Source organism: Leucoraja erinacea, chromosome 2, assembly GCF_028641065.1.
Source record: "Leucoraja erinacea ecotype New England chromosome 2, Leri_hhj_1, whole genome shotgun sequence".
Classification (NCBI taxonomy): Eukaryota; Metazoa; Chordata; class Chondrichthyes; order Rajiformes; family Rajidae; genus Leucoraja; species Leucoraja erinaceus.
The window spans coordinates 37,256,719-37,282,903 of record NC_073378.1 but is presented as its reverse complement, the minus strand read 5'-3'; the positions used below and the strand labels follow the sequence as shown (position 1 = coordinate 37,282,903).

The following is a 26,185-nucleotide window of genomic DNA, read 5'->3' as shown; positions in this document are numbered from 1 at the left end:
GGGCCACATCTAACTCCCTCTTAAATATAGCCAATGAACTGGCCTCAACTACCCTCTGTGGCAGAGAGTTCCAGAGAAATATGTATTTTCAGTTCAGCTTGAAGAATTAAATCACACCTTTCTGCATCTTGCACTTCTTTTTTTAACTTATATGGTCAGTAAGTTTTCTCACTGGAGAATTATTCTAAATCAACTTCATAATTCATAAGTTAATACTACTGGCGTCTTAAACCATTCAGCATTAATTTGCAATTTGTGTTCTGATTTGTTTCGAAGATGCATTGCGAGCACGACCAACTATAATCCGTAGATAGTTCTCTCTCAGTAAGGGTTCTACTTCATACCTCACTAATCCACTTCATTTTTACATTAGGATGGGATGTGACAAAAGCAGAAACTACTTTCTATTGTCAAGTTTGTAGGAATGAAGAGAGAGTCTGCTTTTATTTATGTTCTGTTCAGGGCCAAGTAATCTGACTAAATTATTGTTTAATGAAGCAGTCTAGATAGTTTTATCTTTTTTTTGGTGTTCAAGGCTTTTGAAAGTGCAGTCCGGATCCATGTGCCTTTCATAGCGAATGGAATTCATATGGCTGTACTGAAAAATACAAGACAAAAACCGCCACACACTTAAGACATGTAAACCAATCATCCTCTTAAGATCTGAGCCTTATACGCCTTATTAAATCACAGGACACCAATGCTCAAAAGCAACATGTGGCCCAACTTTTGTTTTAATTTAGTTGAGTTTTGAGATACAGCTTGGAAACAGACCCTATGGTCCACTGGGTCAGTGCTGACCAGAGATCCCCTTACACTAACACTATCCTGCACACTAGGGACAAATGACCATCTTTCCAAAGCCTATTGACCCACGCACCTGTACGTCTTTGGCCGTACGATGTTGGAGTAGACTTGTATTGTAAGAGTGAGAATACATATTCTACTGTCATAGTCTGGGAATTTGGAAATATTTAATAAGTTAATCTGGAAATGAAATGCTAACATCCCCAAATTTGACACTGAGTCGGACCCTTTTTCTTTGTAAAATACACGAATGATCCTTACATGCCTTTAGGAGCGGGATAATTTTTGTCCTTACAGACTGCTGGTGATTTCTGTTACAGGCTAATGTGCTGACTTAAAGCACAATGCTTTGAAGCAGGAAAATGGCAGCATGGTGGCTCAGCGGTGGAGTTGCTGCCTTACAGTGCCAGAGACCCAGGTTCGATCCTGACTTCAGGTGCTGTTTGTACGGAGTTTGTACGTTCTCCCTTTGAACTGCATGGGTTTCTCTGGCTGCTCTGGTTTCCTCCCACATTCCAAAGAGGTACAGGTTTGTAGGTTAATTAGCTTAGGTAAATTGACCCTTGTGTGCCAATGTCTTGTATAACTGCAACATGACCTCCCAACGTCTATACTCAACACTCTGACTAATGAAGGCTCCAATGTGCCGAAAGCCTTTTCGACCACCCTATCTGCCTGTGACGCAACTTTGAAGGGAAGATCAGCCATGGCGGTGCTGGCTCGAAGAGCCGAATATCCTACTCCTGCACCTATTGTTTATTGTCTATTGTCTATCGTCTAGATAGGCTGAGTGATTTGGTCCTATGCAAAAGGTGACAGATAATTGTTTTACGTGGAGCATGTCACCAGAGATGATTAGCATAGCTGGGTATGAAGATGCTCCCTGGACCATTTGGAAAATTTACTGTGAGGTGTCCATGAATTCTGCTATTCCCAATAATTAGCATTCCTTTCCCATCTCCAAGCTCAGATTTCCCTATTTGCTGCGCACACAAGATGAATAGAATTCAGACAGCCAATTTTGAGTGCCGACATAAAACTGACACTTCTCTATGAGTTTGCACGATTCACATTCCACTCTTGTCGACAGGTTTTCTGAAGGGGGTAGAGCCTGTCCCATAAACCCTGCTGATTAGCAAAGTCTGTAAGAACTTCTTGGTTGACTACGGCATGTTTTTTTTGGCAAGAATAACATCTTGCATTTGTAGCTTTGGTATAGTAAAACATCGCAAGGTGCTTCAGGGGTGTTATCACATAAAATGTGGCACTTAGTCTCAGAAAGAGATATTAAGATAGGTTGTTAAACATGTTGTAAAAGAGATGGATTTCAAATCTCCTTCGAAGTAGAGCTCATTTTCACTGAGCATTGTTTAAGGTGGTGTGAAGTTTTTAGTCCACTACGATCACTGAGTAACCGCAATCGGAGTTAGTTATATAAGTCTGGCAAATTAAGATGCGTGTTTTGGAGCATTCATTTTGATTATGCACTCACAAGTATAGCCTTGGAAAAAATTCTGATCAACAATGGGTGGTACAGTGGCGCAGCGGTAGAGTTGCTGCCTTACAGCGCTTACAATGCCAGAGACCTAGGTTCGATCCCGGCTACGGGTGCTGTCCGTACGGAGTTTGTATGCTCCCTCCTTGACCGCATGGGTTTTCTCCAGGTGCTCTGGTTTGCTCCCACACTCCAAAGATATACTGTTTTGTAGGTTAATTGGCTTGGTATAAGTGTTACAAAATTGTCCCTAGTGTGTATAGGATACTGTTAAAGAGCGGGAATCGCTGGTCAGTGCGGACTCGGTGGGCTGAAGGGCCTCTTTCCACACTGTATCTCTGAACTAAACATTAGAAAGTGTTCAGAGAAGATTTACAAGGATGTTGCCAGGCCTCGGGTCTGAGCTACGGAGAGAGGTTGAGCAAGATAGACACAAAAAGCTGGAGTAACTCAGCGGGACAGGCAGCATCTCTGGAGAGAAGGAATATGTGATGTTTTGGGTAGAGACCCTTCTTCAGACTGGAACTCTATTCCCTGGCACGCAGGAGGATGAGGAATGATCTTTAGAGAGGTGAAAAAATCATGAGAGGAATAGATCGGGAAATTCACAGAGTCTCTTGCCCGGAGTAGGGGAATCAAGAACCAGAGGGCATAGGTTTTAGGTGAAGGGGGAAAAATTCTATATGAATATGATGGATAGTTTTTTCACAAAAAGTGCGGTGGGTGTTTGAAATAAACTGCCAGAGGAGGTAGTTGATGCAGAGACTATTGCAATGTTTAAGACGCAATTAGAGGTACATTGATAAGGCATGCTTAGAGGGATATGGGCCAAACGGAAACAAGAGAGACTCGTGTAGATAGGACATGTTAGTCAGTTAGGGCAAGTTGGGTCGAAGGGCATGTTCCACACTGTATGACTCCATGACTGACTTGATAACATACTTCATTTCCATCACCTCATTCTGTATTACTCTTCATCCTCCAGGTTTGTTAAAGTTATTAACATTATGGCAATATCACATAATTAAAAAAGAAAATTCTGAAAATTATAGATGGACGATAAGATATTATGCATATTTCCTTAGATATGTATAGGTGATTTTTGAATATTTAAGATTTTTTCTTATTAACGACACAGTTTTACCACAAGTTTATTTAGACAATAGTTAATAGACAATAGACAATAGGTGCAGGAGTAGGCCATTCGGCCCTTCGACCCAGCACCGCCATTCAATATGATCATGGCTGATCATCCCCAATCAGTACCCCATTCCTGCCTTCTCCCCATATCCCACGACTCAGTGCTTTTTAAGAGCCCCATCTAGCTCTCTCTTGAAAGCATCCAGAGAACCCGCCTTCACCGCCCTCTGAATAAGAGAATTCCACACTCACCACTCTTTGTGAGAAAAAGTGTTTCCTCGTCTCCGTTCCAAATGGCTTACTCCTTATTCTTAAACTATGACCACTGGTTCTGGACTCCCCCAACATCGGGAACATGTTTCCTGCCTCTTGCGTGTCCAAACATTTAACAATCTTATATGTTTCAATGAGATTGCCTCTCATCCTTCTAAACTTCAGAGTGTACAAACCCAGCTGCTCCATTCACTCAGCATATGACAGTCCTGCCATCCTGGGAATTAACCTTGTAAACCTACGCTGCACTCCCTCAATAGCAAGAATGTCCTTCCTCAAATTAGGGGACCAAAACGGTACACAATACTCCAGGTGTGATCTCACTAGGGCCCTGTACAACTGCAGAATTTGATTCCTCTTGTTATAAAGGCCAACATGCCATTCGCTTTCTTCACTGCGTGCTGTACATGCATGCTTGCATGCTTACTTTCATAGGCTGATGTACAAGGACCCCCAGATCCCGTTGTACTTCCCCTTTTCCCAACTTGACGCTATTTAGACTTGACTGCCTTCCTGATTTTGCTACCAAAGTGGATAACCTCATTTATCCGCATTAAACTTCATCTGCCATGCATCTGCCCACTCCCCCAATCTGTCCAAGTCACCCTGCATTCTCATAGCATCCTCCTCACAGGTCACACTGCCACCCAGCTTTGTGTCATCTGCAAATTTGCTAATGTTACTTTGAATCCCTTCATCAAAATCATTGATGCATATTATAAATAGCTGCGGTCCCGATGTCAGGTTAACTGGTTTATAATTCCGTTTTCTCTCTCCCGCCTTTCTTAAAAAGTGGGTCGACATTAGCTACCTTCCAATCCACAGGAACTGTTCCTGAGTCTATAGAACATTGGAAAATTATCACCAATGCATCCACGATTTCTAGAGCCACTTCCTTAAGTACCCTGGGATGCAGACCATCAGGCCCTGGGGATTTATCAGCCTTCAGTCGCATCAGTGTATCCAACACCATATTCTGCCTAATGTGGATTTCCTTCAGTTCCTCCATCACCCCAAATCCTCTGGCCACTACTATATCAGGCAATATTAAACAGGAGGAAAGGAATAAACCCAAAGAAAGTGAAAGTGAATTACTTTTCTTGACTTTAATCTACTCGGGCAGGCGAGGTTATAGCCAAGGTTTATTGAGCTGATAGTTATTGAAAATAATCACATCACAAACACATAATAATCACATCACAAACACGCAGAATTGACCTTAATATTGTTTATGATACTTAATACTAATAAATGAACCTTTTCCCATACCTCTGCAATATTGAATCTTTAGTTTAATTTAGTTTAGTTCAGAGATACAGCGCAGAAACAGGCATTTCGGCCCACCAAGTCAGCGCCGACCAGCGATCCCCCTACACTAACACTATCTTACACACACTATGGACAATTTACAATTTTTACTGGATAATTAACCTACAAACCTGTACGTCTTTGGAGTGTGGGAGGAAACCGGAGCTCCTGGAGAAAACCCACACAGGTCATGTGGAGAACGCACAAACTCCATACAGACAGCACCCCGGGTCTCTGGTGCCGTAAGGCAGCAACTCTACCGCTGCATTCTTCTGATTTTTGTTAATGTAGTGTAGTTATTTGTTTTATAGCCAGCCGTATGTCTTTCAAAACTATCGTGGGGACGCATAAACCAAACTAATCAACACCTTCATGTGTCCAACTGACTTTAAAATGCCGGCATTTGCCTTTTTTGATTAAGTACATATGAAATGAAAAGGTCTGGCTGGTGGGTGAGATGTAGGGGGCAAGATGTTGGGAGATATGTAATTAAAAAATACCTCTGTTTCTAAAGGAAATTATGGAAGAAGACAGCACCTTGTACAGTCATTCATAGCGAGTTTAAAGAGGTTTTGTAGCGGTACCAAAAGTGATGACCAAACAGTTGCTTTACTCAGACATTACATGCTTGGTGTACATGCAAGTTTGGTTCTCTAACATATTGTCATTACTGCTGCTGCTGAGCGAGGGTGTTGCCTCGAGCTCAGCTACCTGTCGACTGCTGATAGGTAGGATCTGCTTATGTAGCAGGACACTCCCCTTAACCCATGTCGTCACGCGACAGTCCTCGTAACCACTGACTAGAGCTCGACCGTAAGTGGTCTTACCATCAGGTGACGCCACACTTTAACAATTAATGTCAAGATGGACAGAAATTCCCCGTTAACAATTAGCGCAGAACCACAGGTGAAATACTGCCCACCTGTATTTAGCTTAGCTTAGTTCAATTCAATTTAGTTTAGTTTAGTTTATTCTTACGTGTACCGAGGTTTTGTCGCGTGCTAACCAGTCAGCGGAAAGACAATACATGATTACAATCGAGCCATTCACAATGTACAGATACATGATGAAAGGGGATAATGTGAATGGTGGTTAGTGCAAGATAAAGCCCAGTAAAGTATGTTCAAAGATGGTCCGAGGGTCTTCAATGAGGAAGATAGTAGCTCAGGACTGCTCTCTAGTTGTTGGTTGGATGGTTCAGTTGCCTGATAACAGCTGAATTGATTGGATTAACAGGGAGATCGGCAAATCCGTTCCTCAGGGATCGAAAGTGAAGTATATCCACTGATGCTGTCACAATCCCCAAAGAGGAAAGGAAAGAAGGAACAAGTCCTGGCCAAAGAAGAATCCGTGTTCCATGCAAAACCCGACCAAGTGAAGCCTGACAAAAATGGCAGTGGAAGCCCGATGCTTAGCCCTGAAAACGGTGAGTTATGTTCTTTATGTTCCCCGATAAAATGCATGCAATGCTTGTATTGTGCCTCCTCCCACAGAGGCCGTAAGGAATTTAACCTGCCCTATCGTGACTTCACTTCCCGACACATCCGGTAACTCCAAACTATTGCTAATCAGAAACTAATGGAGTTGCAGTTATTAACGTTGTTCGTGCATTTGGAGGAAATTATAGATGGAACAGATAATGGGTTCCATCCTACAATCAAGTCAAGTCAAATCAAGAGAGTTTTATTGTCATGTGTTCCAGATAGGACAATGAAAAACTTGCTTGCTGCAGCACAACGGAGTATTGTAAGCATAAATACAGAACAGTTCAGTGTGTCTATATAGCATAGACCACACATATACACATAAATAAACCGATAAAGTGCAATAGGCTGTTACAGTTCAGAGTCTGTTTGTTGGCGTGTTTAATAGCCCAATGGCTGTGGGGAAGAAGCTGTTCCTGAACCTGGATGTAACAGATTTCAGGTTCTTGTACCTTCCACCCGATGGTAGCGGAGAGACACGTGCGTGGTCAGGATGGTGTGAGTCCTTGATGATGTTGGCAGCCTTTTTGAGGCAGCGACTGCGATAGATCCCTTCGAAGGTGGGGAGGTCAGAGCCGATGATGCACTGGGCAGTGGTCACAACTTTCTGCATTTTTTCTGCTCCTGGACGTTCAAGTTGCAGAAGCAAGCCACGATGCAACCAGTCAGCATGCTCTCTACTGTGCACCTGTAAAGGTTCGAGAGAGCCCTCTTTGACATACCGACTCTCCGTAATCTTCTCAGGAAGTAGAGGCGCTGATGTGCTTTCTTTATAATTGGATCAGTGTGCTGGGACCAGGAAAGATCATCGGAAATGTGCTCGCACAGGAATTTGAAGTTCTTGACCCTTTCCACCATTGATATAAACGGGAATTGGGGGTCCCTATCCTACACCTTGCAAAGTCCACAATCAGTTCCTTGGCTTTGATGGTGTTGAGAGCCAGGTTGTTGTGCTGGCACCATTTGGTCAATCGGTCAATCTCACTTCTAGAGTATAGACTCGTCCCCATCAGTGATTCGTCCCACAACAGTGATGTCATCGGCGAACTTGATGATGAAGTTCGCACTATGTCCGGCTACGCAGTCATGAGTATAGAGTGAGTAAAGTAGAGAGCTGAGCACATATATCTGGCATAACTACTTCTGAAGCTTTTTTTAATGATTGATTCCCATTTTTCCGAGTGCATTTTGTCTCCCAAGAGGTTCGCTTTTCATGGTTGTTGGTGAGCAGGCACGTGTAATGAATAAATAAGTTAAAGATGTTAATGATGATAAAGATGATTAAAGTTAAAGATGTTCCGCGATTTTTGAAGCAATGTTTTTTTTCCATTGTCTTTCTCTCCCTGGATTCTCTCCGCTCCAATCATTAGCAGAGGGGCCTTGCCTCATCTTGGTCCCAGCATCTAAAGTTTCCTTCTTAAAAACCAGTCAATAAATTCCATCAATTGTGTACTTTGGGCATTTGATGAATTAGACTGGGCTTGTATTCACTGGAATTTAGAAGGATGAGAGGGAATTTTTTAGAAACATATAAAATTCTTAAGGGATTGGACAGGCTAGATGCAGGAAAACATTTCCCCATGTTGGGGGAGTCCAGAACCAGGGGGTCATAGTTTAAGAATAAGGGGTAGGCCATTTAGGACTGATTAGGATTTTTTTTTAACCTAGAGAGTTGTGAATCTGTGGAATTCTGGGCCACAGAAGCCAGTGGAGGCCAATTCACTGGATGTTTTCAAGAGAGCATTAGATTTAGCTCTTAAGGCCAGGGGATTCAAGGGATATGGGGAAAGAGCAGGAACGGGGTACTGATTTTGGTTGATCAGCTATGATCATAGTGCTGGCTCAACGGGCCGAATGGCCCACTTCTGCACCTATGTTTCTATCCTGCATTTGAAAAAAAATATCTGGAGCGGTTGCCAATGTCAATCCGGTACACTTTTAATTAGTATCTGGAGATTGCCCATTCAAAATTGGTATATCAAAATTTGAGCATATTTTTCCTGCAAATTGGGTTTGCTCATTGTCATAACGTGAAGTAAAGTAAAAGGAAAATGACATGTGGATGAAGATGATCCAACAATGTTTTGGTTTTGGATTGTGGAAGGAATTATTTTGGGAGATTGTTACTCCCTGATAGCATTTCTCTGGCCAGTCTTATCTTGAATTAACTATTCACTTGGACAAACAGATTAGTTTTTGTTTGTCTGTAAAGGGCCTGTCCCACGAGCATGCGACTGCATGCGGCAAGCGCGACCAAACTGGAAACGGGGGCCGCGCGGAGGTCGAGTGATCCCGTACGAGTTGACGTGAAGTTCGAGCGAAGTCCGTGGGAATTTCGCGCGTGACGTACGGCGTCAAGATGCTGCGTACTGCGTTGAGACGCTGCGCAGGCCCGTTGCCGCGCGGAATTTTTGGACAGTGTCAGTTTCCGGAGCCCCGCGTGATGTCGGGACCAGCTCCGCACAACTCCATACGGTTCCGGCGATCGATGTGGGACCGGCCCCGCGAGGCCGTACGGCTCAAGCGACCACGTTAGGTCGCTCTTGCTGCATGCAGTTGCATGCTCGTGGGACAGGCCCTTAAGTTTCCTAGTAATCAACTAGGTTATGCTTTGTTCTCAGGGCTGCTGTTTATTTGGTTCAAGGACTCTTTCTTGCGAATGAAATATAAACCAAAGGAATAGTTAGATCTCAAGCTGTGTATTGAGCAGTCAGGTTGTTGTCTCTGTGTCAATGTCTGCCAGGCCCTGAGCTTCATTTGGTGGGTGGTAGAGCGGGCACCCGGGGATGACATGATTCAAGGACTGAAGAGAATGAAGCCAAGAATGTTTCAATGTATCACCAAATTTTCTTTAATTCCTCTGTTCTTAGCAAAAGAGTCATAGTTGATACAACCATATCTGATACCACCTCTTGCATCTGGGCTTAGGGGTCACCGCCAGTGAAGCGGCATGGCTATTGCCATGCCTTTTCTGCCCATACACGTCCTGGTATGTCAGAATATCAGTGGTCTCCATCCCTTTACCAAGTGCAGCCATGATATCACTTGGTGCTGGTTAGTACCAGCATGTTTAGTTTAATGTAGCTTAGTTTAGAGATACAGCGCGGAAATCTCTGATTAGAGATACAGCGCTTAGTTTAGAGATACAGCTGCGGACAATTTACACTTACACCAAGCCAAGTAACCTACAAACCTGTACATCTTTGGAACATGGGCGGAAACCGAAGATCTCGGGGAAAGCCCACGCAGGTCACGTGGAGAAGGTACAAACTCGGTACAGACAGCACCCGTAGTCAGCATCGACTGGTGGTTAGTGGCTGATGGCAAAGCACCACCATCAGTGTCTCTTCATTACGCGATGTACGCAAAAAGCCATCAGTTAATAGTTCCAGGAGAATGGGGCGAGTCTCCTTGCATTTCAGTGCATGTTCTCAGGCACAAGCTGCAGTGTCCTGCAGGAAACACCAAACGGAATCGACTGGAAAAATATAGTGGCAAATAGATAAGAGAGAAATCTGAAAGCATGTGGAGAAAAGGCATGGAAATGCACGCACCTGAATGCTGATGGAGTCATAATAGCTGAAATGGTCTTCCCTGTCATAAAATTATTGATTTCAAAACGACATAGAGTGCTGAAGTAGCTCAGCAGGTCAGTCAGCATCTCTGGAGAATGAAGAGAAATGTATTTAGTTAGAGGATGGTGAATTTGCCACAGAAGGCTGTGGAGGCCAAGCCCGTGGATATTTTTAAGGCAGAGATTGATAGATTCTTGATTACTATATGGGTGTCAGAGATTATGGGAAGAAGGCAGGAGAATGGGGTTAGGAGGGAGAGATAGATCAGCCATGATTGAATGGCAGAGTAGACGATGGGCCGAATGGCCTAATTCTACTCCTTTCACATGACCTCATGACCTTATGACATGGATAGGTGACGTTTGGGGTTGGGACCCTTTAGACTATAGACTTTAAAGATACAGCATGGAAACAGGCCCTTCGGCCTACCGAGTCCGTGCTGTCCGGCGATCACTCCATACACTAGCACCATACACTAGGGACAAGTTACAATTTTTATCGAAGCCCATTAACTGTAGGTCTTTGTAGTGTGGGTGGAAACTGGAACACCGGAAGAAAACCCATGGGGTCACGGGGAGAACGTCCAGACTCTCTACAGACATCACCCATAGTCGGGTCTCTGGCGCTATAAGGCAGCAACTCTACCGCTGCGCCACTGTGCCGTCCTGACTAAGTTGTCTGAAGAACGGTCCCGACCCCAAACGTCACTTACCCATGTGTGTCCACCAGTGCTGCTGCCTGACCTGCTGAGTTACGCCAGCACTCTGTGTCCTCCTGTGTAAACCAGCATCTGCTATTCTACCTATTATGACCTCCTCCTGTAGTTCAAGGTTTTTGACAGTAGATGGCAGTGAGAACCTGCTGTATTTACGGGACACCACATTGATCGCTTCTCGGCTGAAGAAGGGTCCCAACCTGAAACGTCACCTATCTGTGTTCTCAAGGGTTGCTGCCTGACTCGCTGAGTTGCTCCAGCACTGTGTGTGTCCTTTTTTGTCATTAATTGCTTCTCTGCGGGCTGTTGGGAATGCGAGAGGGATAATGATTGACCAGAGTTTAAAATGTCCTGATTGAACCTAAACATTCAGCTTTCTTTCCTTGACTGAATATTTAATTTTTAACTCGACGTACCAAAACTGCTGAGTCTTGGCAATCGGAAATCTGGTCAGTCGTCCCTCCCTTGGATCACACCCTTCTGATCTTACTGCTGAGTTGCAGGGGAGCCCAGAGCGGGTGGTGGGTGTGTTGCTTTGCTAATCCCTGGAAATGTCCTTTTAATTAACATCTGAGGTTGTTTGCATTTGTGGTGCTGAAGTACAGGCAGATAGGGCAGTGTGTCTGGGACATTGCGACATGGCCAATCTGACTCTGTAGCAACTGCCCCATTCAGATCAGATTCAGATTAGTTTGAAGAAGTTCTCATAGAAACATAGCAACATAGAAAATAAGTGCAGGAGTAGGCCATTCGGCCCTTTGAGCCCGCAACGCCATTCAATATGATCATGGCTGATCATCCAGAATCAGCACCCAGTTCTTGCTTTTTCCCCATATCCCTTGATTCCTTTGGCCCTAAGAGCTATATCTAACTCTCTCTTGAAAACATCCAGTGAATTGGCCTCCACTGTCTTCCGTGGCAGAGAATTCCACAGATTCACAACTCTCCTCCTCTCTCCGTGAGAGTTGTGCAACATCCTCTCTCGCTGCACCCCCCTACTTTATCTCTCTCTCTCTCCATCATTGTCTATATTTCTAATTTCCCTGATCCCTAACCATTCTGAGGAAGGGTCTCGACCCGAAACGTCACCCATTCCTTCTCTCCAGAGATGCTGCCTGTCCTCCAGATGTTGTGTCTATTTTCAGATTAGTTTATTGTGCTGGAAGGAACTGCAGATGCTGGTTTACACTGAAGATAGGTGTACGGGTTCGTACGGGTGTCAAAGGTTATGGGGAATGGGGTTAGGAGGGTGGGGTAGATCAGCCATGATTGAATGGCCCGGTAGACAATGGGCCGAATGGCCTATTTCTGCTCCTATCACTTACGATCTTATGATATGATAGACACAAAATGCTGGAGTAACTCAGCGGAACGGGCAGCAACTCTGGAGAGAAGGGATGGATGATGTTTCGGGTTGAGACCCTTCTTCAGATTAGTTTATTGTGTTTCTTCTCTCTGCTCAGTGAATAAACCACAGTAGTTACTTTGCTCTTTTTCCCTTCTTTGTACACTCATATCCCATCCCCGAGTTCCCCATTTCAATGAGTGCTCGTCTGCTAATTGCTGGGTTCTAGACTTGTTCCTCAGAACTTCACCGTTTATTTTATTATTATAATTCATCATAATTATAAAATTATTTATAACATCATATATTTATATATATATTTATGATGAATTATAATAATTATATTATAATCATAATAATATATATATGATTATATTATATATTTATGTATATAAATCATATATAATATAATGTGTATAATAAAATTAATATAAATATAAATTATTAAAATTGATATTATTGTATTAGATTTCTCCAACTTCAAGTAACCCTTGCATTCCCTCTCTCTCCATCCCTCCCCCACCCGAGACCTCTTGTTACTTTCACCATTTGCATTCCTTTGTTATCACTTCGTCCCCAGCTAACGATGGACCATTGGAGATGTCCTCATTCTTTAGCGAATGGAGGTTCTCCCCTTCCATTATAGATGAGGTTCTCACTAGGGTCTCCTCGATATCCCGAAGCGCAGCTCTTGCTCCACCTCCCCCCATTACTAACAAGGACATTTGTTCCATCTTGCTCCCCCTTTTCCTCACCTTCCAACTCCTTTAAACACAAAATCCTTCGACATTTTCGCCACCTCTGACGGGATCCCACTACTGGCCGCATCATCCCATCTCCACTCCTTTCTGCTTTCCACAGAGACCGTTCCCTCTGCAACGCCCTGGTCGACTCATCCTTTCCCACCCAAACCACCCCCTCCCCAGGTACAAATTTCCTTTGTGTAGGCAGGAACTGCAGATGCTGGTTTATACAGAAGATAGATGCAAAATGCTGGAGTAACTCAGTTGGTCAGGCAGCATCTTTGGAGGAAAAGAATAGGAGTGTGGGAGGAAACCGAAGATCTCGGCGAAAACCAACGTAGGTCACGGGGAGAGCGTACAAACTCCATACAGACCATACCCATAGTCAGGATCGAACCCGGGTCTCTGGCACCATAAGGCAGTAGCTCTGCTGCTATGCCACCATGTGCAGGTATAACTATTCGACTGGACAGTTTGTAAGAAAATAAATTCACTGTGCGTTTCCACTTCACATAAAGGCAGCATTGAATCATTCAACCATTTTGCTAATGGTTTTGCGATCCACTTGCTCAGTTTTCATCATCCATGTTCAATATTGTTCCACACCATTTTGCAGAAATACAGCATTCGTATCTATCAAAAATATAATTCGGCAAAGGAATTTAAAATTTCTCATCCAGTCCTGAGCTTCTTGGATGTATCTGTGTTGTTTGGCTGCACTGTTGCTATGTGAGAACAGATTTCATAAATCTGCATAGCTTTAATTAAGCATAGCTTTGTCTGTCATCGTCAAGGTCATGAGAACTATTTGACTGAGAGGTGCCATTATTATTAGCCCATGCTGGCTTGAACATTTGTCACCAAGATGCATGTGATAATAACCATGGTAACTGCTAACATTTAGTTAGTGAGCTTATTGAAGGAAAATAATGTACCGAATAGTGAAAGGCTTGGATAGAGTGGATGTGGAGAGGATGTTTCCACTAGTGTTACGAGAATGATCCCAGGAATGAGTAGGTTAACTGGGCCTGTACTCGCTGGATTTTAGAAGAACGAGGGGAGACCTCATTGAAACTTACAGAATAGTGAAAGGCTTGGATAGAGTGGATGTGGAGAGGATGTTTCCACCAGTGAGAGAGTCTAGGACTAGAGGTCATAGCCTCATAATTGAAGGACGTTCTTTTAGGAAGGAGATGAGGAGGAATCTCTTTAGTCAGAGGGTGGTAAATCTGTGGAATTCTTTGCTGTGAAGGTCAAGTCAGTGGATATATTTAAGGCAGAGATAGATAGATTCTATATTAGTACGGGCGTCAGAGGTTATGGGGATAAGGCAGGAGAATGGGGTTAGGAGGGAGAGATAGATCAGCCATGATTGAATGGCCAACTTGATGGGCCGAACGGCCTAATTCTGCTCCTTTCACATGACATGATCTTAATGATACACGGTGACAATGTGATTGTGATTTTTTAATCTAGAGGTGGTGTCTATTCATTTCCAAAAATTACATTTATGTATCTTTCATCTCTAATACAGCTAGAGATTATTTTGAAAGTTGTTTTCAATACATTCACTTTTAATTTAGTGTATTTTTGCTGCACCAGTATTCATCTTCATTTAACAATATTCCTTAAATAAATAGTAATGGTTAAAACTGGACTTTTAATGAATGCGTCTCCTGGGCGAAGATGCTGCAGATGCCGTCATTTATTGTGTGGGCATCAAAGTCCTTGGCTGAGGGTGGCACGGTGGCGCGGCGGTAAAGTCGCTGCCTTACAGTGCCAGAAACCCGGGTTCGATCCTGACTGCGGGTGCTGCCTGTACGGAGTTTGCACGTTCTCCCTGTGACCTGCGTGGGTTTTCTCCGAGATCTTCGGTTTCCTCACACACTCCAAAAATGTACAAGTTTATAGGTCAATTGGCTTGGTATAAATGTAAAATTACCCTAGTATGTGGGATAGTGTTAGTGTGCGGGGATCGCTGATCAGAGCGGACCCGGTGGGCGGAATGGCCTATTTCTGCACTGTATCTCTAAACTAAACTGCGTGGTAGAACTGCTTGACTCACCGATTCAGTGACTGCATTCGATCATGATGTCTGGTACTGCCTATGTGGTGTGTGCATGTTCTCCCAGTGACTACCTGGGTTTCCTCCAGGCGCACTAGGTTACTGCCACATACGCAAAAACTAGATTTGTGGATTAATTGGACACTTAACCATGGCGTTGGTTAAATTATTGAATTTGAGGTCTCGAGGGGGTGTTCGGGGGGGCGGATGATAATGATGAAAATGTTGAATTATGGATGAGTTAGAGTCGGGTTAGTGTAAACATGGGTTGGTTGGCACACACATGGTAGGCTGAAAGGCCTGTTTCAGTGTTGTATCTCTTTATGACTATGAGTGACTCTCCTCTGAATTTCCAGCCCAGCTACTACTGATGAAAGCACAATTCAGTTAGATATAGCTCTTAGAGCTAACAGAATCAATGGATATGGGGAGAAAGCAGGAACGGGATACCGATTTTAGATGATCAGCCATGATCATATTGAATGGTGGTGCTGGCTCGACGGGCCGAGTAGACGACTCCTGCACCTATTTTCTATGTTTCCATGTCTTACACAATTTACTGGTAAAAAGAACCAAATTGATCAAGCAGAACAAAATTCATGTATTGCAGAGAATTCCCTGTGGTTTGTCTCACCTCCATGTAGCTATTTAAATAATCTGGTTTCTAACTAAACCATTGGCGGGCGGCACAGTGGCACAGTGGTAGAGTTGCTGCCTTACAGCGCCAGAGACCAGGGTTCCATCCTAACTACAGGTGCTATTTGCACGTTCTCACAGTGACCGTGTGGGTTTTCTCTGGGTTTTCTCCTGGGTTTCCTCCCACACTCCAAAGATGTACACGTTTGTAGGTTAATTTACTTCGAAAAATATTGTAAGTTGTCCCTAATGTGTACGATAGTGCTAGTATATAGGGTGATCTCTGGTTTGCCTGGATTCGGTGAGCCAAAGGGCCTGGTTCTGTGAAGCATCTCTAAAGTCTAAAGTGTAAATCACTTTGAAAAATCAGGCCGCAACTGTGGGGAGAAAAACAGAGTTAATGTTCAGATCAATGACCCGCAATCATATGAATTGTGATAAAGGGTCTATAACCAGAAACATCTACTCCGCAGAAAGACCTGCTTAGCATTTAAAATAATTCCCTTTTAGATTTAAAGAATCTGCGGTTGTTTATTTCAATTTTCTGTTTTGGAGTCAAAATAATATGTTCAAATTTGCAAGTGTTACTGTATTAATGAGGAGAAAGGGCAGCTTATTAAAACGGGAGAATAATTGAAAAAAGATTACACCATATCAAGGGTCAAGAGAGAGTCAAAAAGTGTTTAGTTGCCAAGATGAACCAACAACGGATAATGAAATTCTTACTTGCAGCAGCTTAACAAGAGAGAGTCAAGAGTGATTTTATTGTCATGTCCCAGATCGAACAATAAAATTCTCAACATAATACACACAGATAAAACAAAATAATAAAAAAAATCCAACATATTAAATAACTGTAGTGATAGTGCAAAACAACTCCAAGGTCTGAAAAGTTAATTTGGAACTGTGTAGAATTGTGGACATTAAAAACTAATATACTCACAATGGAAGGGTTCTTATTGCAAAGGACAGGGTATTTATGTGATGAGTGCTGCTGATTTCAGGAAGGGCAGGTATTAGTCTAAAGCCAGTTTGGTCTAGTCAGCTGCCCCTTGAATGTAGGCTTCAGATCTGGTCAATGAATCAGTCTCAAACCCTGGAAGATTGCAACAAAGGGCCGATGCTTTGTGTTGGGAGCGTGATTAATGAAGGGAAATTGGCAAGGCTATTTATGGTCTCCTACCTACAAAGAATGGAAGGTGCTAAGTGGGCTGGGCAGGTTTAACCCCGAGCCAGATGGTCCTATGACTGAAGACGCAGTGAATAGTTTTTAGTTTTTGTTTTAGCTTTAGAGATACGGTGCAGAAACTGGGTCTTCGGCCGCCGAGCCCATGGCGACCAGCAATCCCCGCTCACTGACACTATCCTACTACAGTAGGCAGCAACTCCACTGCTGCACCACCAGGTCACTGAATAAAAAGGTTCAAAAACTCTCCCCGTGAATTAAGTGCTAAACTTATTTTAATTAACAGATGATTGAGTTGGAGGCCTCTCATCCTTATTTTTCAATTGTACTTTTAAAAGATACTAGACCAAGTGCAGACCCGTTGGGTCTGTTCCTCCAACGCCTGGTTGCGGTGGGGGGGGCTGGGGGGGGGCTTCACGCGCACCAACCACCCCCACACACACGCTAACTTGATATTATATTAATATTATTAAGGGAGGGGGGGGGGTGGAGAGAGTGAGGGCAGAGAGAGAATGGGGAGAGACAGAGAGAGAGGGGCAGAGACAGAAGGGCAAGAGACAGAGAGAGAGAGAGGGAGTGAAGTGGAGGAGGAGAGGGAGGGTGGGGAGAGAGTGATGGGGAGGAGGGAGAGGGGTGGAGGGGGTTTAGGGCAGGGAGGGCATGGTGGTGGGGGAGAGGGAGGGGGGGAGAGAGGAGGGAGAGGGGGGGAGAGAGAGAGAGAGAGGGGAGAGGGAGATAGAGGGGAGAGAGAGAGAGAAGGGGGGAGAGGAGAGAGGTATGGAAGAGAGAGAGAGAGGGGAGGGGGAGAGGGGGTAGTGGGAGGGGGGGGTAGTGGGAGAGAGAAGGGGAAAGGGCGGGGGGGGAGGAGGGTGGAGGGGAGAAGGGGGGGGGGAAGAAGGGAGGAGGGTGGAGGGGAAGAAGGGAGGGAGGAGGAGAGGGGTAGGGCCGCCCAGCAGGCCGTCGGGGCCTCAGAGTCAGCCTCAGCTCCATGGCTCCATGGCCTTGCATCCTCAGCGCATCCTCTCTGTACCCCCGTAGCCAGCCGGTTATCTCTGGGTCATCACAGAGGACCCGGTTCTCGAAAAAAAAAAACGCTTCCGACCCCGACCCGAGAGTACGGGGGAGGGGAGTGGGCGAGTGGGCGTAGCCCCGAGTGAGCCTGCAGGCCACCAGCGAGGGAGTGCACGGAGTGATCTGAGGACGGTGAAAAACAGCGGGGGGGACCAGCCGATCGCGGCTTCCCCCGCCAGCGTGACAGAGCCGGGCCGGGCTGGGGGGGGGGGGGGGGGAGAAACGTGGCCCTGGCGGCCATTACTCCCCTCTGGATCTTTGGTCCGCAGCACAGCGGGAGGCGAAAAAATGACTGGGGGGGGGGGGGGGGGGGTGGAAAGTGCGCCTGTGCGTTGAGAGCATCTGCTTTAATCGAGTGCGGGGAAGGGGGGGGGGGGGGGGCGGTGCTTGCTGCGAGAGCAAGGGCATTGTGACGTCCGCAGCTGCCGCAACGGTTTTTAAAAAAAAACTGTCCGTTTTGTGAACAACTTTATTAAAAAACCTGGGGGAAATAATTGATCAAATTTAGGGAGTGGGTCGATGCAAAAAAAATACCAAAGATAAAGGAAACAGGCCATTGTTAGCTGTTTTGTTAGGTGCCTCCTAGCGTATATCATAAATACACATGTCTGTATGGAGTTTGTATGTTCTCCCCGTGACCCTCTCTGGGTGCTTCGGTTTCCTCCCACACTCCAAAGACTTGCAGGATTGTTGGTTAATTGGCTTAGTATAAGTATAAATGCACATGCCACAGAAAGAGGCCATTGGGTCCATCAAGTCTATGCTGGCTCCGAGGTAGAGCAATACCAGCCATCATTCCCCCCGGTGCCTCCATTCCCCGGTTTGCCCAACTTCCTCCCGTTCTGCCACCCCCCCGTTGTCTTGTTCTCCTATAGTTCCCCATGTCTTGTTTCCTGTCCGAAATCCTAACCCAGGCCTCATTCCAGGTGCCCCACTTTGAGAACTGCAAGTAGTAGGAACTGCAAATTGGTTCCTCTCGCATGCCTCCCAACTTACCACTTTATTGTTCGGCCGCTTCAAGTGAACAGGGCCAATTTGCAGTATTAATTAAGAGCAACCGCTGAAAGAACTAAAGTGCCTTCAATAAATTTGAGCATAAAATAGCCCACCCCCGTTTTTGTAAATAATTGTGGGATTGAAAACATAACTCATGCAGATGACAGGGGATTTGTAATGCCTACACTTGCGTGGTGCTCTTATAAATTTAACTGAAGTAAATGATGCTCCGTTGTCAAGCTGAACTTCCAAGGTATGTGAAAATAAGGTTAAAGCTGTCAAAAATGACTTATTTCATGATTAATGGAGTGGGGGAGGGAGGTAGGATGAGGTTTTCATTGCTGAAATGCACAATCATTTTCTTTTGAATTTTGCAACAGATTTTTAATTCCGTCACCCTTCACTTTCAGAAAAATTCAAGCTTTGAGAGGCATTCTCATTAAACAACGGCCACCGATAGAGGTATGCATCAGTACGGATTGTGTTCAGCTTGTAACGGAGGTCTTTGTTCAGCACCAGACATGGTTGCAAGGAGTGTTTAGTTTATTGTCACGTGTACCGAGGTACAGTGATAAGCTTTTGCTGCGTGCTATCCAGTCAGCAGGAAGACAGTACATGATTGCAATCGAGCCACTTACAGTGTGTGGATACACGATAAAGGAATAATGTTTAGTGCAGGGTTAAGCCAGCAAAGTCCGATCAAGGATAGTCCGAAGGTCACCAAGGAGGTAGATAGTAGTTCAGGACTGCTCTCTGGTTGTAGTAGGATGATTCAGTCACCTGATAATAGCTGCAAAGAAATTGTCCCTGAATCTGAAGGTGTGCATTTTCACACATGTATACCATTTTATTCAAGTGGAAAGTTGAAACATCAAAGACAATTTGTGTGTCAATTCACAAACACTGCTACGGTGACAGCACAAAGTACTATTACAAAGCTTATTCTCTGTTCCAGCTTCACTGTTGTGCTCAGTTTCAGTTCAGTTTAGAGATACAGCCACGGAAACGGGCCCTTCGGCCCACCGAGTCCGCACCGACCAGCGATCCTCGCACACTAACACTATCCTACACACTAGGGACAATGTACACTTATACCAAGCCAATTAACCAACAAACCTGCAAAGTCTTTGGAGTGTGGGAAGAAACCGAAGCACCCAGAGAAACCCCACGCAGGTCACGGGGAGAACGTACAAACTCCGGCCAGACAGCGCCCGTAGTCGGGATCGAAACTGGGTCTCCGGCGCCGCAAGGCTGTAAGGCAGCAACGTGCTGCCCCTGGCTGAGGCCAGCACTGAGAGAAAACCAGGTTGCGGGGAGAACGTACAAGCTCCGTACAGACAGCACCCGTAGTTGGGATCAAAGCCAGGTCCCTGGCGTTGTAAGGCAGCAACTCTACCGCTGCGCCACCGTGCTCATAACTTTTGATTTGGTTGCTTTAAGCGATGTGTCATGATTCTCCCAATACTACATTCTGGGACCACAAGTGAATAAGTTCAAGTGATAGGAACAGAATTAGGCCACTCCTCCCATTCTCCACCATTCAATCATGATGGATCTAACTCTCCCTCCTAACCCCATTCTCCTGCCTTCTCCCCGTAACTCCTGACACCCAAACTAATCAAGAATCTATCTCTACTTTAAAAATATCCACGGACTTGGCTTCCACAGCCTTCTGTGGCAATGAATTCCACAGATTTACCACCGTCTGACTAAAGGAATTCCTTCCCATCTCCTTCCTAAAGGAATACCCTTTAATTCTGTGGCTACGACCTCTGGTCCAAACTATCCCACTGGTGGAAACATCCCCTCCACATCCACTCTATCCAGGCCCTTAACTATTCCGTAAGTTTCAGTGAGGTCCCCCCTCATTCTTCTAAACTCCAGCGACAAGAGACAATAGACAATAGACAACAGACAATAGGTGCAGGAATAGGCCATTTGGTCCTTCGAGCCAGCACCGCCTTTCAATGTGATCATGACTGATCATCCACAATCAGTACCCTGTTCCTGTCTCTTCTCCCCATATCCCCTGACTCCACTATCTTTAAAAGCCCTAACTAGCTCTCTCTTGAAAGCATCCAGAGAACCGGGCCTCCACCGCCCTCTAAGGCAGAGAATTCCACAGACTCACAACTCTCTGTGAGAAAAAGTGTTTCCTCGTCTTCGTTCTAAATGGCTTACCCCTTATTCTTAAACTATGGCCCCTGGTTCTGGACTCCCCCAACATCGGGAGTATGTTTCTAGCCTCTAGCGTGTCCAAACCCTTAATAGACAATAGACAATAGGTGCAGGAGTAGGCCATTCGGCCCTTCAAACCAGCACCGCCATTCAACGTGATCATGGCTGATCATCATAAAGAAATGTCTTTAGTCAGAGGGTGGTGAATCTGTGGAATACTTTGCCACAGAAGGCTGTGGAGGCCAAATCAGTGGATATTTTTAAGGCAGGGATAGATTGATTCTTGATTAGTACAGGCGTCAGAAGTTATGGGGAGAAGGCAGGAGAATGGGGTTAGGAGGGAGAGATAGATCAGCCCTGATTGAAAGGCGGAATAGACTTGATGGGCCAAATGGCCTCTCTGCTCCGATCACTTTTGAACCTTCAGCCCATCAAGTCCATGCCGACCAGTGATCCCGGCACACGAGTGCTATTTCACACACAACGGACAATTTATAATTTCTCCCAGAGCCAATAAATCTACAAACGTGCACGTCTTTGGAGTGTGGGAGGAAACCATGGAGCACCCGGAGAAAACCCACTCGGGTCACGGGGAGAACGTGCAAACTCTGTACAGACAGCACCCGGGTCTCCGGCGCTGTGAGGCAGCAACTCTACCCGCTGCGCCACCAAGTATCTGATCCCTGTCCCTCACTGTACCCTCTCTTCCCCACTCCCTCATCCCCCCTCCCTCATTCCCCCCCTCACCCCCCTCCCACATCATCCTCCCCTCCCTCACCACTCCCTCCTTCCCTCTCCCTCACTCTCCTCTTCCTCACTCCCCCGCTCTCTCACTTCCCTCTCATTCCTTCCCCCTCTCTCTCACTCTCCCCCGTGAGCTGGGTTTCTTATATCTTTCAATAAGATTCCCTCTCATCCTTTTAAACCAGAGTATACAAGCCCAGCTGCTCCATTCTCTCAGTAATCCCGCCATCCCGGGAATTAGCCTTGTAAACCTACGCTGCACTCCCTCAATACCAAGAATGTCCTTCCTCAAATTAGGGGACCAATACTGCACACAGAATGCCAGGTGTGGTCTCACAAGGGACCTCTACAACTGCAGAATGACCTCTTTGCTCCTATACGCAACTCCTCTTGTTGTGAAGGCCAACATTGCCATTCACTTTCTTCACTGCCTGCTGTACCTGCAAGCTTATTTCTTTGACTGATGAACAAGGACCCCCAGATCCCATTGTACTTCCCCTTTTCCTAACTTGACATCATTTAGATAATAATCTGCCTTCCTGTTTTTGCTACCAAAGTGAATAACCTCATATTTATCCACATTAAACTGCATCTGCCATGCATCTGCCCACTCACCCAACCTGTCCAAGTCACGCTGCACTCTCATAGCATCCTCCTCACAGTTCACACTGCCACCCAGCTTTGTGTCATCTGCCGTCAAACGCTCATCATCTGTTAACACGCTAATTCTCTTAAACCTCCCCTGGACCCTTTCTAGTGCTTTCTCTACACATCCTCCACCTATCTTCGTATCATCCGCAAATCTAGCCACAAAGCCTTCAATCTCCTCATCCAAATCATTAATATACAACGCAAAGAGCAGTGGCCCCAGCACCCAATCCTGATGGGCACCAGAAAACCCCCCCTTTATCGCCACATGAGGAATAACTGTGGTCGGGTGGAGAGAATGTACAAACTCCATACAGACTGCACCTCTAGGCAGGATCGGGCTCGAGTCTCTGGTGCTGTAAAGGGGCTGTCCCACGTGGGCGACGTAATCCACGAGTTAAGAAGAGTGTCTTCGACCAAGTTCGAGGGCACTCGCCTGGAAAATCTCGAGCTGGATCGACCGTCCGTGTTGAAACCGCGAGCTGGATAGACCGACCGCACACACACACTCACACACACACACACACACACACAAACCCATCGCAAAGGCAGGGGCCAAGGAAAGCGGGGGAGCACTGTCTGAAATTCACACCCGTGATGAAGAGGAAGGTAAACGGCTGCACAGTAACGGTGAGTCCTTTAGAGAGCGTGTGGGGGGGGGAGGGGGGGGGTGGGAGAGAAGGAGAGAGAAGGAGAGAGAAGGGAGGGGGGGAAGAAGGAGTTGAGACACTTTTAAGAAGTATAATAAAGTTTAGCGGGCATTTAACCGTCGATTTTCCCTGGTCCTGAAAACGCCAATAAGCCAAACAAAATGCCCGGTCAGCGAAGGAGATTGCCTACGGCAGCCCTTGACTGCCTGTAACTAAATAGCGACCCCACTCCACTGCACTACGAGTTCAAAAGAACCATACCGACCAGATTTTACTCGCGGAAAATTTTTCGACATGCTGAAAAGTTTTCCGCGACCTAGCTGAGGCCACGAGTATTCGGGAACTTCCCTCGATCATGAAGGAGAGTTCCAGCGACCTCATAGGACCTCCTAGGACTACGTGTCAACGATGCTGCGAGTTTGAAGGTCGAAGACACTCTTCTAAACTCGCAAATTAGGTCGCCCAGGTGGGACAGCCCCTTAAGGCAGCAACTCTACCGCTGTGCCTATCCATTTCTCCTCACCAACTCTGTGGCTGAAGCCTAACTTGCCTTCTCTCTCTCAGATGGAGTGTTTCTTTATCTCTTTCCACAGATGCTGCCAGATAAACCGAGTGTTTCCACCATTTTCTGTTTTAGTTCCAGATTTTAGTCCCCTTGTTTCCTGGACACTGCCTGATCAGCGCTCCCTAACAGAACACCAGTGGTAAACACTGGAATTTACGTTAGCCAAGTGGTTGCTGATCAATGCAGAATGCACTCGTCGCTGGGAGGGAAAATAATATAAAGTGCCGTTTATCTGCTTAGTTTGCATTTCTTTTCTCAGATTTTTAACATGACAGCTTCAAACAACTTCCGTGTACATCTTCAAAACGAAAAGATAGCCCATGCCTGCTAAAATTAGAATTGATGCTTACATCAGAATTGCTAGTCATCCTCTCTGTGTTGATCAGTATGCGCCATGGCTTGCTGACTCCATTTATGTATCGATTCGGCAAAACTACTGTCTGCATCTGCTCAGCTGGGGAATTGCAAATGGACTGATTGATCTGAACAGTGATCTCTCGTGAAACCTAATGCATATTGCTTGAGTCATCATGCTCCACTCAGCTCTCGGATATCAGCGACGGCTATAATCTGTATTTATATTGCGCGCTTAGTGTAGTAAAATGTCCCAAAGTCTTTCATAAGATGTGATCAAACAACTGTGTGGGAAGGGACTGTGGATGCAATAAATGTAACAGCAGATGGACACAAATTGCTGGAGTAACTCAGCGGGGACAGGCAGCATCTCTGGATAGAAGGAATGGGTGAGGTTTTGGGTCGAGATCCTTCGTCTAAAGAAAGGTCCCGACCCGAAACATCATCCATTCCTTCCATCCATAGATGCTGCCTGTCCCCGCTGAGTCACTCCAACATTTTGTGTCCATCTGTGATCAAACAAAGACTGACATCGAGTCCACAGGGTGATATAAGATTACTGAAATCCCCGTTAAAAAACAGTGGGCCTCAAGTAGAAGCATGAAGGAGGAATGAGAGGTGGTAGTAAAGTCAGTAAAGTTATGGGAGGGAATGACATAATTCTAAGCCATGATGTTCAAAGGAATGACCGTTGACTTAAGTTTAAGGTGAGAGGGGGAAATATTTCATAGGAACCTGAGGGATATCTTTTTTTCACACAGAGGGTTGTGGATGTATGGAACGTATTTAAGGCAGGTAGTATGTTTAAGAAACATTTGGACGTCCATGGATAGGGTGAATTTAGAGGGATATGGACCAAACGCAGGCAGGTGGGACTAGTGTAGATGGGACATTTTGGTCAGTGTGGATAAGTTGTTGGGCCGAAGGACCCGTTCCCACGCCGTATGACTCTATGTCTATGTGGAGCAACTAAATTGGGTGGTGATTAAGAGACGGAACTGAAGGAGTGAAGATGCCTTGGAGAGTTCCTAGTCTGATTGATGCTTCAAAGGAAAGGGAAGACAAGGTCAAAGAAGGATTAGAAAATAAGAATGTAATTGCCTGTTGCAATGAGATAGCAACACCGCAAACTACACTGCGGAACAGTTGGCAGAACTACACTAACGTCACGTAACCCTTGCAAACCCCCTCCCTCTGTTCCTCTCCCACGCTAGTCGTTATACCAATTTTCAATGTTGTCCGGGTGAGTTTCATTGTCTGTACTGGTTTTCACCTTGCACACAGAAACATAGAAACATAGAAAATAGGTGCAGGAGTAGGCCATTCGGCCCCTTCGAGCCTGCACCGCCATTCAATATGATCATGGCTGATCATCCAACTCAGTATCCTGTACCTGCCTTCTCTCCATACCCCCTGATCCCTTTAGCCACAAGGACCACATCTAACTCCCTCTTAAATATAGTCAATGAACTGGCCTCAACTACCCTCTGTGGCTGAGAATTCCACAGATTCACCACTATCTGTGTAAAAAATGATTTTCTCATCTCAGTCCTAAAAGACTACCCCCTTATCCTTAAACTGTGACCCCTTGTTCTGGACTTCCCCAACATCAGGAATAATCTTCCTGCATCTAGCATGTCCAACCCCTTAAGAATTTTGTAAGTTTCTATAAGATCCCCCTCTCAATCTTCTAAATTCTAGAGAGTACAAGCCGAGTCGATCCAGTCTTTCTTCATATGAAAGTCCTGACATCTCAGGAATCAGTCTGGTGAACCTTCTCTGTACTCCCTCTATGGCAAGAATGTCTTTTCTCAGATTAGGAGACCAAAACTGTACGCAATACTCCAGGTGTGGTCTCACCAAGACCCTGTACAACTGCAGTAGAACCTCCCTGCTCCTATACTCAAATCCTCTTGCTATGAATGCTAACATACCATTCACTTTCTCACAATGCCTGCTTGCACCTGCATGCCTACTTTTCAATGACTTGGTGTACCCATGACACCCCAGGTCTCATGGCAACAATGGCCTGTGTCCTTTTTTTTTTTTTGCCAAAAATCCCCCCCTCTATTCCATATCGTTCTCATATCGCTCCGCCATTTGCCGTCTATATCCTCTCGTTTCTCTTTCCCCCCGGACGTTCCAAAGTCCTCAGAAAGGTCAAGTTCACATTTATGGTCAATGCACCAATTGGTTACAGTGAAATG

The 26,185-nt window shown here is 45.4% G+C and overlaps 1 protein-coding gene across 1 annotated transcript in view; it reads left to right on the top strand.

Moving 5' to 3' along the window:
- The window catches only part of LOC129705752 (doublecortin domain-containing protein 2-like), a 125,671-nt gene that overhangs the window by 87,468 nt on the left and 12,018 nt on the right, over positions 1-26,185 (top strand). Inside the window, exons 7-8 of the mRNA XM_055649533.1 lie at positions 6,260-6,449; positions 9,129-9,189. Coding sequence (XP_055505508.1) covers positions 6,260-6,449; positions 9,129-9,189 — 251 coding nt within the window. The remainder of the gene's footprint in view (positions 1-6,259; positions 6,450-9,128; positions 9,190-26,185) is intronic.